Raw genomic sequence first — 13261 nt, forward strand, 5'->3', positions numbered from 1 at the left:
CTCACACACTCACAATCAGTACCAGAGACTGACAGATCCAGAATGACTCACACACTCACAATCAGTACCAGGGACTGACAGATCCAGAATGACTCACACACTCACAATCAGTACCAGAGACTGACAGATCCAGAATGACTCACACACTCACAATCAGTACCAGAGACTGACAGATCCAGAATGACTCACACACTCACAATCAGTACCAGAGACTGACAGATCCAGAATGACTCACACACTCACAATCAGTACCAGAGACTGACAGATACAGAATGAGTCCCACACTCACAAGCAGTACCAGAGACTGACAGATACAGAATGAGTCCCACACTCACAAGCAGTACCAGAGACTGACAGATACAGATTGACTCACACACTCACAATCAGTACCAGAGACTGACAGATACAGAATGACTCACACACTCACAAGCAGTACCAGAGACTGACAGATACAGATTGACTCACACACTCACAATCAGTACCAGAGACTGACAGATACAGAATGACTCACACACTCACAATCAGTACCAGAGACTGACAGATACAGATTGACTCCCACACTCACAATCAGTACCAGTGACGGACAGATACAGAATGAGTCCCACACTCACACACAGTACCAGAGACTGACAGTTACAGAAGGAGTCCCACACTGACAATCAGTACCAGTGACAGACAGATGTAGAATGAATCTCAGACTTGCACACCGTCCTAGTGACAGGCAGATGTAGAATGAATCTCAGACTCACACTCTACCAGAAAATGACAGATTCAGAATCAATAACAACACTGACACACGGTACAAGATAGAATCCCACCCTGAAACTTAGTCATAGTCATGGAGTCATAGAGTAACACAGCACAGAAAGAGGCCCTTCGGCCCATCATGTCCACGCCAGCCATCAAGCACTGTCTATTCTATCGCCGCTCCTTCATCGTCACTGGCTCAAAATCCTGGAACTCCCTCCCTAACAGCACTGCGGGAGTACCTTCATCACACGGACTGCAGCGGTTCAAGAACCTGTCTCACCAAAAACTTCTCAAAGGGCAATTAGGGATGGGCAATTAATGCTGTCCTTGCCAGCGATGCCCACATCCCATGAACGAATAAAAAAAAAGTGACGGACAGGAAACTAAAGGATTCCACACTCACATACCTTAACAGAGACTGAGATTGAGAATGATTCCTACACTTACATAAATCAATTCTATTTCAATTTCAATTTTATTTGTCACATAACCAAACACAACAAGTGAAATCCAGTCAGTGAAATGTTTATTTCTTAACGAGCCGAGCGCACCAATCAACAAAGGACACTTAGCTGCCTGGGACGCACGGAGCCCGCAAGGACGGCAGAGACTGAGTGATACAGAACTATCCCCACACACACAGTATTAGAGATTGGCAGATGCAGAACTAAAGTGGCGGAGACCACACCGCAATGCGTGAATATAGTGCACAAATTGGAGGAAGTCTATCTAACTGGCTGTCCCGTCCGGAAGGAGTGTTTGCGGCCCTGGAAGATGGTCTGGGAAATGGTGAATGGGCAGATGTCACACACGCACTTGCAGGGGGCGTACTAGTGGCAAACACTCAGTCTGATTGGATACCTAAATAAGCCAATCAGAGATATGCTGAAGAATGGAAATTGACATCATTCCTAACCAGCCAATCACAATCATTGCCTTCACCCATCCCTCATTAGCATAGGACTGTGGGGTTGCCTATATATTCCGAGCGCGGAGCAAGTTTGAGTCATTTTGTTGCTGAAATCTAGCTTAAGAATGGTGGACGAAAAGAAGACAGCTGCTAAGAAGGGCGCCAAGAAAACCGTCACTAAACCGGCAGCGAAGGGCGGCAAGAAGCGCAGAAAGTCGAGGAAGGAGAGTTACTCCATCTACATCTACAAAGTGATGAAGCAGGTTCACCCTGATACCGGCATCTCCTCCAAGGCCATGAGCATCATGAACTCGTTTGTGAACGATGTTTTCGAGCGCATCGCGGGTGAGGCTTCCCGCCTGACCCATTACAACAAGCGGCACACCATCAGCTCCCGGGAGATCCAGACCGCCGTGCGCCTGCTGCTGCCCGGGGAGCTGGCCAAGCACGCCGTGTCGGAAGGGACAAAGGCGGTGACCAAATACACCAGCTCCAAGTAAAACTCCACGCTGTCCTGAAAGAAGAAACCCAAAACACAACGGCTCTTTTAAGAGCCACCCACTATCTCTCTGAAAGAGCTACACAACGCATCGCCTTGTAGATTCAATTTACTGTAATTATTAAGAACGTTTGAAGTTCCAGCTGTAGATGTAGTTTTTAACTCTCAGATAAGCAGTTTCATTGACCGGTTCGCCCTTAGCGTCGATGTTGTATATCCCGCCCACTAAAACACAAACACGGTCCTTGGTCGCACTTTGCCTTTGCTCTCAGACCCGTTTATTTGCAGCGCCAGCCGACTAATTAAAAGTTTGTTTTAGGTGCGAGTTTCCGATTTCAGTCACCTCGTTCTCTGCCAAGACCTTTGCATTTTTCTAAAGCAAGTTGGGAGTCCATCCGTTTATTAACCGGAGATTTGCTGCATTGTAACAGCCCGGAATGGGAGTTCTTAGAGATTAGAACGGGGTCAGTTTGAACACTCTGCCCCTCTTTTCTCACAGCAGGACTCCCAGATCTGGTTTCACTCCCGCAGCAGCGCCTGTGCAAAGGATCGATCGATAATCTGTGAATCCTCACTTTTACAAAGATTGAGCTGGATTGTGTCCCGTTACAGAATCAATGGGAATTTAATCAGTCACCTCAATCTCTGTAAAAACATTTTCATTTTTTTTCAATGCCAGTTGTGGTCAATCATTTTATTAACCGGAGGTTTGCTGCATTGTAACAACCCAGAATGGGGTTTCTTAGAGACCAGAATGTGGTCAGTTTGAACACTCTGTCCCTCTTCTCTTCTCACAGCAGGACTCCTAGTTCTGGTTTCACTCCCGCAGCAGCGCCTGTGCAAAGGATCGATCGATAATCTGTGAATCCTCACTTTTACACAGATTGAGCTGGAATGTGTCCCGTTACAGAATCAATGGGGAATTAATCCCGCCCGTGAAAGTGAGATATTCAACCCGAAATTAATCCTGATTGTAACAGCCTGGAATTTGCAAGGGAGAGATGAAATAAGATAAAATGAATTTTTAAAAACATGGTGAAAACTTTGGCTAATGGTATATTTATTAACTTAATTCGCTCGTTTAGGAAAATAATTGGCGGACTTTTCGAATCTTAAAAATGGTTGGCGGTCTGACTGTTGGGGACAGTTATTTCCACACACTTATCATTGGTGGGAAAACCAGACTGTGATTGGTCACCGGAAAACACCAATGAAATGCACCACAGAGAGACCAATCACAAGTACGCTCTCTGCATTCCTCCAGAAGGTATAAGAAGGGCCGATGTGGGCGGAGACTTTCATTCTTTCTCTGAACGTGTTGATTGTGAAAATGTCTGGCAGAGGTAAAACCGGCGGTAAAGCTCGGGCCAAGGCAAAGTCCCGCTCATCCCGGGCCGGACTGCAGTTCCCTGTGGGCCGTGTTCACAGGCTCCTCCGAAAGGGCAACTACGCTGAGCGTGTGGGTGCCGGAGCCCCGGTCTACATGGCTGCTGTGCTCAAGTATCTGACCGCTGAAATCCTGGAGCTGGCCGGCAACGCGGCCCGCGACAACAAGAAGACCCGCATCATCCCCAGACACCTGCAGCTGGCCGTCCGCAACGACGAGGAGCTCAACAGGCTGTTGGGAGGGGTGACAATCGCTCAGGGCGGGGTGCTGCCTAATATCCAGGCGGTGCTGCTGCCCAAGAAAACCAGCACTGCCAGCTCCAAGAGCAAGTAAAGCGGACAAGATTCAATCTGATAACCCAAAGGCTCTTTTCAGAGTCACCCACAGTTTCCAGGAAAGGGCTGGTTCCTGTTCTGTTCTATGCCTCACAATTATCTCAGATCTAATTTAACATGTTAATTCTTAAATTCTACTTTGAAATTCACAGATTTGCCCATTTAGTTATCTATCCACCACTCACCTGACAATCAGACGCTGCCACACAGAGTGACTGATACAATTGCTATCCTGTATGAACGAACACTCCCTCACTCACATGCAGTACCAGTGAGTGAGCGCTAGTGCTTTTCCTATATTCACCTGTCAATCCCACACTGATACAGTACCAGTGAGTGACAGGTAAAGTTTCTAGTGTAGCCTCACCAGACAATTAAAAATATCACATTGTACTAGACAGTGTCAGATACAGTATCGATCGTTTTTCACCAGCCAATCTGCCACTGACAATACAGGCAGTGACAGAGGCGTTGTCTATCATAGGCACTTTTGTCAATCCCACTGACACACTGTACAAGAGAGTGACAGATATAGTATCCCATATTCAGCAGTGAATCTCACATTGGCACCAAGAGCCAGAGTGACAGAGACAGTATCTATCCCACAATCAATGATCAACCACACTGTTCACACTGGAATCGGGTGAGCGCGTCCATCTGCTTTTAATGGTTGTTTGGAGTTTTCAGCTGGACCAATAAACTATTTGGCAATGGATTTAAGCTGAACATAAACACGGTGCTGAAGTATTTTCTCTCCAAATTAAAATGGTTTCTGCTGAATTATTGTCTCTTGTTGCAGCACTCACCGTCAGTCACTAGATGGCAGAGACCTTTAATAGTTTGGAAAGTGCGGATTGTGTCCACTCATCCAGACCGCCGTGAGTCTGGTGCTGTCCGGGGAGCTGGCCAAGCACGGGGTGACCAAATACCTCTGCTCCAAGTAAAACACTACAATTTACTGACAGAAATATAGAAATCACAACGGCTCCTTTAAGAGCCACCCACAGCCTCTCTGAAGGAGCCGCCAGTTTACTGCACTGATTTCGTCAGTTTATTCATTCCAGCTAACGTCCTTTCAATCTGGTGAGGAAATTATCAGAACAATAGTATAACTGTTCCAAATTAATGTCTGTCTCAGATGAATTTTATAATTATAAATAAAAGTCTTTAATTTTAAATTTGGTGGAATGTTTCAAACTTTATTTTAGAATTGATCAATAGAGGCCAATAGTTAGTTCTGTTAAGGAAATGGGATTCCAATCAAGCAACCAATCCGAAGTAGCCTCAGGATAGAGCGGGCACCGACAGTGAGAACTGGAATCTTTACAATCTATATTAACGATTTGGAGGAGGGGACCAAGTGCAACATATCCAAGTTTGCCGACGATACAAAGATGGGAGGGAAAGCAGTGAGTGAGGAGGACATAAAAAACCTGCAAAAGGACATAGACAGGCTAAGTGAGTGGGCAGAAATTTGGCAGATGGAATATAATGTTGGAAAGTGTGAGGTTATGCACTTTGGCAGAAAAAATCAAAGAGCAAGTTAATATCTAAATGGAGAGAAAGTGCAAAGTGCTGCAGTACAAAGGGGTCTGGGGGTCCTGGTGCATGAAACACAGAAGGTTCGTATGCAGGTAGAGCAGGTGATCAGGAAGGCCAATGGAATCTTGGCTTTTATTGCAAGGGGGATGGAGTATAAAAGCAGGGAAGTCTTGCTTCAGTTATACAGGGTACTGGTGAGGCCACACCTGGATTACTGTGTACAGTTTTGCTTTCTGTGAAAAATCCATTAAATGGAACAAGGACTCAAACAGATGATATCGGAGAATTAACACAAGTACTTTATTAACAAATGGGAAACACGTTTACAGACAGCCTGCATCAGCATCCTGGCATTCCACCTTGTGCTGACCTAACAGGAAGCAAACCTCTGACCTTAGATGCCGCATTGGCTACAGCACCACCTGGTGGATAACCTTAATCATAACATCCCAGATTACTATATCCCTCCCCCCTTAACATTTCAGTATGAATTTCTTAACAAACAACCATTCCTGAGGGTCACATAAGGAGTCTCCATTCATCACGTTCCATACTTGACGAATCTAACAGTTCAGTATCAATCTCTCTGGTGGCTTGTGAGCCCTTTGTGAACATCTAACAGTAAAGTCCCTGCTTGTTTGTGGTGAAGCCACCAGCTGCTCCTGAGCAGTGCTCAGAGTATCTGACTCTGCAACAATGGTTTCCTCTTGACGGATAGGTTCCTGTGGAATTATCTCTGTCCCTGGTGGTGGCACCACAGATGCACTTGGATAACTGGGGGCAACCCTGTCTTCAGTCGTTGCATCTGGAACCTTCATTTCAATTTCCCCTTGTCTGGGAAGTATCTGATCTACATATCTGCATATCTACCATCTCCCAACAAAACCTTGTATGATACTAGACCTGCATTGAGTCTATGAAGCCAGGAATCCACTTTGGTCCATAACAGAAATTCCTGGTAAGGATCGCATCTCCTTCTCCAAAACTTCGGCTCTTTGTTCTTTTGTCATGGTTCTCTTTTTGTTTGTTTTGTCTGTTTTCCATTTTCCTTTTTAGGTCTGGGTGGACAAGGTCAAGAGTGGAGCGTAGTCTACGACCTAATAACATCTCAGCAGGAGAGAGTCCTGTGGTGGATTGAGGTGTTATTCTGTAGCTGAACAGAACCCGTGACACTTTGGCTGCTAAACTCCCTTTTGCACTTTTTTTCATCATCTCCTTAAATGTTTGTACGGCTCTCTCCACAAGTCCATTCGAGGATGGATGATATGGAGCAGAGGTCACCTGCACTATGCCATTTTTTCCCAAGAAATATTTTGTCTCTGTACTCACAAAACAAGTGGCATTGTCACTCACCACAATCTCCGGTAGCCCTTGATTACCGCAGCTCCAACGCAGGCAGTCTATAGTAGTAGTGGCAGAAGCAGAATTTACAGGATAAACATCCATCCACTTGGAATGTGCATCAATGATTATGAGGAACATCTTCCCCATGAATGGACTCGCATAATCTAAGTGCAATCTTCTCTATGGTTTATCCAGCCACTCCCAGGGGTGGAGAGGAGCCGCTGCTGGTGCCTTCCGGTGTTCCTGACAAGTGCTGCATGTCTAGACTAGATTCTTTATCTCCTCATCTAGCTTTGGCCACCACAAGTAACTCCTAGCCTAAGCTTTCATATGTGAGACCCCAGGATGACACTGATGTAGTTGCTCTAGAATAGACTGTCGTGCTGGCTGTGGAATAATCACTCGTGCTCCCCACAACACGCAACCATCCTGCACACTCAGCTCTGTTTTCCTGACACTGTAGGGTGTGAAGTCAGCCCCTTCCAGATGCTGTGGCCATCCCCTCACCACATATTCTCGAACTCTAGAAAGTACTGGATCTTTACCTGTCCATATTCTTACTTGCTCTGCAGTCACAAGTGCCGTGTCAGTGTCCTCCAACATCAAAACTCTGTCCTCTGGAGCTGCAAGGGTCGGTATGCCTGGCAGTGGAAGATGGCTCAAGGCATCTGCGTTCCCATGTTACTTGCCTGCCTCGTAGACGATGACATACTCATATGCCCTCAGCGTCACTGCCCACCTCTGGATCCGGGGTGACACCATCTGTGGAACTGCTTTCATTTCATTGAAAAGAGAGAGAAGAGGTTTATGTTCGGTGCATTTGGTGAACTTCCTGCCAAATATGTACTTGTGGAACTTCTGTAACCCACACATGACTGCCAAACCCTCTTTGTCTAACTGGGAAAAAAAATTTCCGCTGGTGTTAGAGTTTGGGACATAAACCCTATTGGTCTTTCAGTTCCATCTTCCATGCAGTGTGAAAGAACTGCCCCCACCTCTTAAGGTGAAGCATCACAAGAGAGAATAATGTCTTTCTCTGCATTGTAGTGAACCAGCACATCCGACGACAGCATCAGTTGCTTGGACTGTACAAATGAAACCCCTTGCTCCTCTCTACACTGCCACTGTGTCTCCTTGCACAGTAGTTTGTGAAGAGGTGCTAACACAGTTGACAAGTTTGGTAAAAATTTCTTATAATAGTTCAGCAGTCCCAGGTAAGCTTTTAACTCAGCCACATTTGTAGGAGCAGGGGCGTCCTGCAGTGCTTGTACCTTCTCCTTGATTGGATGGAGCCTGGTGGCATCCATTCTGTGTCCCAGGAACACTGCCTCATTCCCCAGGAAAGTGCACTTACTCATCTTCAGCCGGAACCCTGCCCTCTCCAATCACTGTAGTACCTCTCTCAGAGTGCTCAGATGCTCCTGGCCGGTTCTTCCCTTCACCAGAATGTCATCCAGATAGATGGAAACATGTGAAATCCCTTGCAGTACACCTTTAATTGTCCTCTGGAAGATAGCTAGACCAGATGAGACACCAAACGGTAAGCAGTTATATATAAACAAGCCATTGTGTGTATTTATGGTGACATACTTCTTTGATTCGTCATCCAGTGTAATCTGCAAGTAGGCATGACTCATATCCAACTTTGTGAATTTCTTTCCTCCAGCCAGATTTGCAAAGAGATCCTTTGTTTTGGGAATAGGATACTGCTCTAGTTTGGACACCCGATTGACAGTCAATTTATAGTCTCCACAGAGTCTTACCAAATTGTGCGGTATTAACACAGGTACTATGGGAGCTGCCCATTCCGAACATTTCACCGGCTCCAGTATGTTCTCTCTCAATAAACGGTCAAGCTCAGCCAAGGGGGGCACGGTGGCATAGTGGTTAGCACTGTTGCCTCACAGCGCCAGGGACCCGGGTTCAAATCTGGTTTCGGGCGACTGTCTGTGTGGAGTTTGCACATTCTCCCTGTGTCTGCGTGGGTTTCCTCTGCGTGCTCCGGTTTCCTCCCACAGTCCAAAGATGTGCAGGTTAGGTTGATTTGGCTATGATAAATTGACACTTAGTGTTACAGGATTAAATACATGGGGTTACAGGGATAGGGTGGGATATGTGTCGGTGCAGGCTCGATGGACCAAAATAGCCTCTATCTGCACTGTAGATTCTGTGATTCTGTGATACCTTTGGCTTCCTAGCATAAGGCACAGGTCATTATTTAAAAAACCTTGGCAGTGCCTCCTTGTCAACATAAATCTTAGCTGGGGGCCATTAAATGTGCCAAGTTCCTCCTTGAGCACACTCTCATGTTCACTCAACACTTCTTGCAAGGTCAACTGTTTGCCCGCATCTACTTGATGTACTGCTTCCCAGTCTAATTTAAGTTCTTTTATCCAGCCCCGACCTAACAGGTTTGGTCCGGTACCCAATACTATAACTACAGGTAGCTGTTCCATTGTGTCCCTGTGTTGCACAGTTACCTTAGCTGTACCAAATCTCGCAACTCATTCACCTGTATATGTTTTAAGATGCAGGGAGCAAGGCATCAACTCTGGAACTTTTGCACAGTTCCATAATTTTGAGTACTCTGCCTTGTTCATTTATTCACGCCACACCCTGTATCCACTTCAAAGTTCACCTTAGAGTCATTTACTGTCAGTTGCAATGTGATAGGAGCCACTTTTGGAAAGTTCTCTAACATGCTATACATTATGAACATGTCCTCTTCTTCCTCAGCATCCCCACTGATGTGGTGTGCTCCATGTATTTTCACTTCTCTCCCTTGGTTTTGCTGTCTTCCCCCTTTTGGTTTGGATTCCACCACAGGTGATTTCACCCTGCAAGCTCGATTTATGTGTCCTTGTTTCCCACACTTGTAGCACTTTTCCTCCAGTAAACAGCATTCAGTCGCCAGGTGATCGCCCTTGCATCTATAACATGCCTTCACAATTTCACGTTGTGGTCTCTGACGCATGTTCAACTTGTGCACAACAACCTGACCTGCAACATGCGTAGCATTAGCCCTTTCTGAACCCTGTATTTCTTTTACATCTCGGTTCACTGTCTCTATGGCTTGTGCAAGTTCCAATGCTTTTTCATAAGTAAGTCCAGTCTCGAATAATAATCTACGTTGCATTCAGTTGTCCATAATTCTGCAAACTAGCCTATCTCACAGCATTTCCTTCAGGTTGTTCCCATAATTGCAATCTTGTGCTAATTTACACAACACCGCTACATAGTCGATTATGCTCTCTTCCTCTTTCCTGTTCCTTGAATTAAACTTGAAACACTGTACAATCTCACTAGGCTTAGGTTTGAAATGTTATTTTAGCAAAACCACTAATTCACCAAATGGTTTGTCTCCAGGCTTCTCAGGACTGAGCAGATTTTTCATCAAACTGTAGGCTTGGCTTCCCACTGAACTAAGCAGAATGGCTTTCCTTTTTCCAGCATCATTTATTTCATTTGCTTCGAAAAAATAACCCAACACTTCACAGTATTCTTCCCAGGTTTGAGCTTGAATATCAAAAGCGGAAACCGTTCCTACCATGGCAGCCATGCTCTCTTCCAGCTTGTAGCTAACTTTAGCTCGTGATTTTGATGTTTAAATGTCCCGGCAGACTTTTCTTCTTTATGCAGCATCCTTAAGTTGCCTCGTCGCCAAATGTGATAAATCCATTAAATGGAACAAGGACTCAAAGAGACAATATCGTAGAATTAACATGAGTACTTTATTAACAACTGGGAAACACGTTTACAGACAGCCAGCATCAGCATCCTGGCATTCCACCTTGTGCTGCCCTAACAGGAAGCAAACCTCTGACCTTAACAGGAAGCAAACCTCTGACCTTAACAGGAAGCAAACCTCTGACCTTAGTAGCAGCATTGGCTACAGCACCACCTGGTGGATAACCTTAATCATAACATCCCAGATTACTATACATTCCATATTTAAGTAAAGATATACTTGCTCTCGAGGCAGTTCAGAGAAGGTTCACTCAGTTGATTCCGGAGATGAGGGGGTTGACTTATGAGGAAAGGTTGAGTAGGTTCGGCCTCTACTCATTGGAATTCAGAAGAATGAGAGGCGGTCTTATCGAAACATATAAGATTGTGAGGGAACTTGATCGGGTGGATGCGGTGAGGATCTTTCCACTGATGGGTGAGACTAGAGCTAGGGGGCAGACTCTTAGAATAAGGGGCTGCCCTTTCAAAACTGAGATGAAGAGAAACTTCTTCAGAGGGTAGTAAATCGATGGAATTTGCTACCACAGAGAGCTGTGGAAGCTGCGACATTAAATACATTTAAAACGGAGATAGACAGTTTCCTAGCTGATAAGGGAATTAGGGGTTACGGGGAGCGGGCAGGGAAGTGGACGTGAGTCTAGGTTCGGATCAGCTATGATCCTATTGAATGGCGGAGCAGGCCCGAGGGGCCGTATGGCCTACTCCTGCTCCTACTTCTTATGTTCTTATGTTATGTTTATCATTACAGTCCATCTAATGACTTTCCTGAAACCCTTGAATTTCACAATCCCCGACAGTATCTGTGCAGGAAGCAAACTTCAGAAGGAGAATAATCTCACAAGTTGGCCTCTTGTCACAGCAGCTCGGTTTAACCTATTGTGAGGTGGAAAGCCCCGGTTCCCCGTCACACCATCTGTCTGATGTATAAAAGCTGAATGGAAACAGGACACTGAGCGCATGGACACCCAGGAAGACTAAAAGAGCATTTCACTGTGAGGGGAGAATACAGGGTCCGGGCCAAAGAGTCACTTGTAACCCCATAGTCCTTATAATTCTGAAGCTATTCCCCACCCCAATATATCCCCGCTCCCGGTCCCAGGGCCCTGCTCTCTATCTGAGGCGGTGGGTGGCTCTGAGAAGAGCCTTTGTTTTGTGCCCTGAATGTTGTCACTAAGTACTTTACGGTGGCGCTTGGCTCCGCCTTTTCCCAGTCCTTTGCCTCCTCGACCTCTTCCAGCTATGACGATTCCTCACAGGAATATAAACTGAATGTATTTATGAAGCCAGCCCGGATCTGATTGAGAAAGGCAGAGTGTGAGAGAGGCTGGGAGGAGACAGAATCAGAGTGACAGGCTGAGCAGAGACAAGCGTCCTCTGAGCTTCAGCTCCGCCTCCAGCTTTCACGCTTCAGCATTTAAATATTTGCCTGCTCCTCCCCCTCTCCCTGCACAAGCGACAGGAAGGGCCCATGCGAGCTTCCCTCCCCCAGCTCTACAAGCGGGTGCTGTTTGCTTGGTGCTCGGCTGATGATCTCTGAACACATCATAGAGCGGAGATATCACGGGCCGAGTAAGGGAGCAAACAGCAGCCTCTTCATAGCAACACATCGCATTGGGACTGTGTCCGCAGATGGGCTTTGAGTCGGGGTAATTTCAGCGGCAGATTGGAACAGGAACGAGTTCCGCAACATGGAGGGAGTGGGGGAAGGGAGAGGCCATTCTCGGGCTGTGTGTGTACAGTGCAAGGTAACAAAGAAAGTAAATCACCTCGCTCTTTCAAATCATTGCTGCTTTATTCCCCCAAATCATTAGTGAATGTTCCTGAATCGGTTCAAGTCTCACCGTGTCTGTTGTTCTAGGGCAGCGAACAGTGGAAAGACAGCCTGACTGTGAGGATGTGGGCAGTTTCACAAAGTGCATTTATTTCAGGCAGCAGGTGAGATGTGTGAAAGATCACATTTCAAAAATCGGTTATTTTTTCGGTGCTTTGTGTTCTCCAGAAACGTATTGCTGGAGATGGGGAGATACATTGTGAGTCCCCCAGATACACCAGGATCCGGGTTCTGTGGCAGTCTGTTAATTACACAGGCCCTCAACTCGCTTTCAATAGACTGAAAACAATTGTTTGTACTGACCAGGTGCCTGTGGTTATATTCCAAGAAGCGTTCCTGAACTTTATATGTCGTCCCTTGGGAGTGGGAGGTATAAACCTGGACTGTGCCAATCGGATGGTGTCATTCATGATCCAGTGCTGGGTTTGTGTTGTGTCTGGATGCTGATAACTCACTATAGAACCGTCCTACACACCTGGTGTGGTGAATCTGAGTGCCGCTGTGCTGCAGTGAGGTCAGACAATGTAACTTTGTATCGCGGTTGCACATACCAGAAACTGACAGGTACATGACAAAACCCCATTCACGTACCAGAAACAGACAGGTTCAGGACAAAACACAACTCACATACCAGAAACTAATAGGTACAAGCAAAATCCCACTTACATACCAGAAACTGACAGAAACAGGACAAAATTCCAGTCATATTCCAGAAATTGACAGGAACAGGGCAATACCCCTTTGACGGACAAGAAAATGACAGGTACAGGACAATATCCTATTCACATACCAGAAATTGACAGGCTCAGCACAAACCCACTCACATATCAGTAACTGGCAAGTTCAGGACGAACATTCAATCATATATCAAAATCTTATAGTTAAAGGTCAAAACCCCACTCATAACAGGCACAGA

The 13261-nt window shown here is 45.9% G+C and overlaps 1 protein-coding gene across 1 annotated transcript; it reads left to right on the forward strand.

Annotated features, from left to right (window-relative positions):
- Positions 1-1779: 1779 nt before the first annotated feature.
- Positions 1780-2191, forward strand: LOC147088008 (histone H2B-like). Its single transcript, XM_085977875.1, has one exon. The coding sequence runs from the start codon at positions 1786-1788 to the stop codon at positions 2158-2160; it is 375 nt and encodes a 124-aa protein (XP_085834001.1). The 5' UTR covers positions 1780-1785; the 3' UTR covers positions 2161-2191.
- The last annotated feature ends 11070 nt before the right edge of the window (positions 2192-13261 follow it).

Source organism: Somniosus microcephalus, unplaced genomic scaffold, assembly GCF_052327205.1.
Source record: "Somniosus microcephalus isolate GS21.2 unplaced genomic scaffold, FLI_Smic_1.0 unresolved_chr5, whole genome shotgun sequence".
In the NCBI taxonomy this organism is placed as follows: domain Eukaryota; kingdom Metazoa; phylum Chordata; class Chondrichthyes; order Squaliformes; family Somniosidae; genus Somniosus; species Somniosus microcephalus.

Bases quoted from the DNA above. Each gene is read 5' to 3' on its own strand.
- LOC147088008 (XM_085977875.1), top strand. From the start codon at position 1,786: ATGGTGGACGAAAAGAAGACAGCTGCTAAGAAGGGCGCCAAGAAAACC.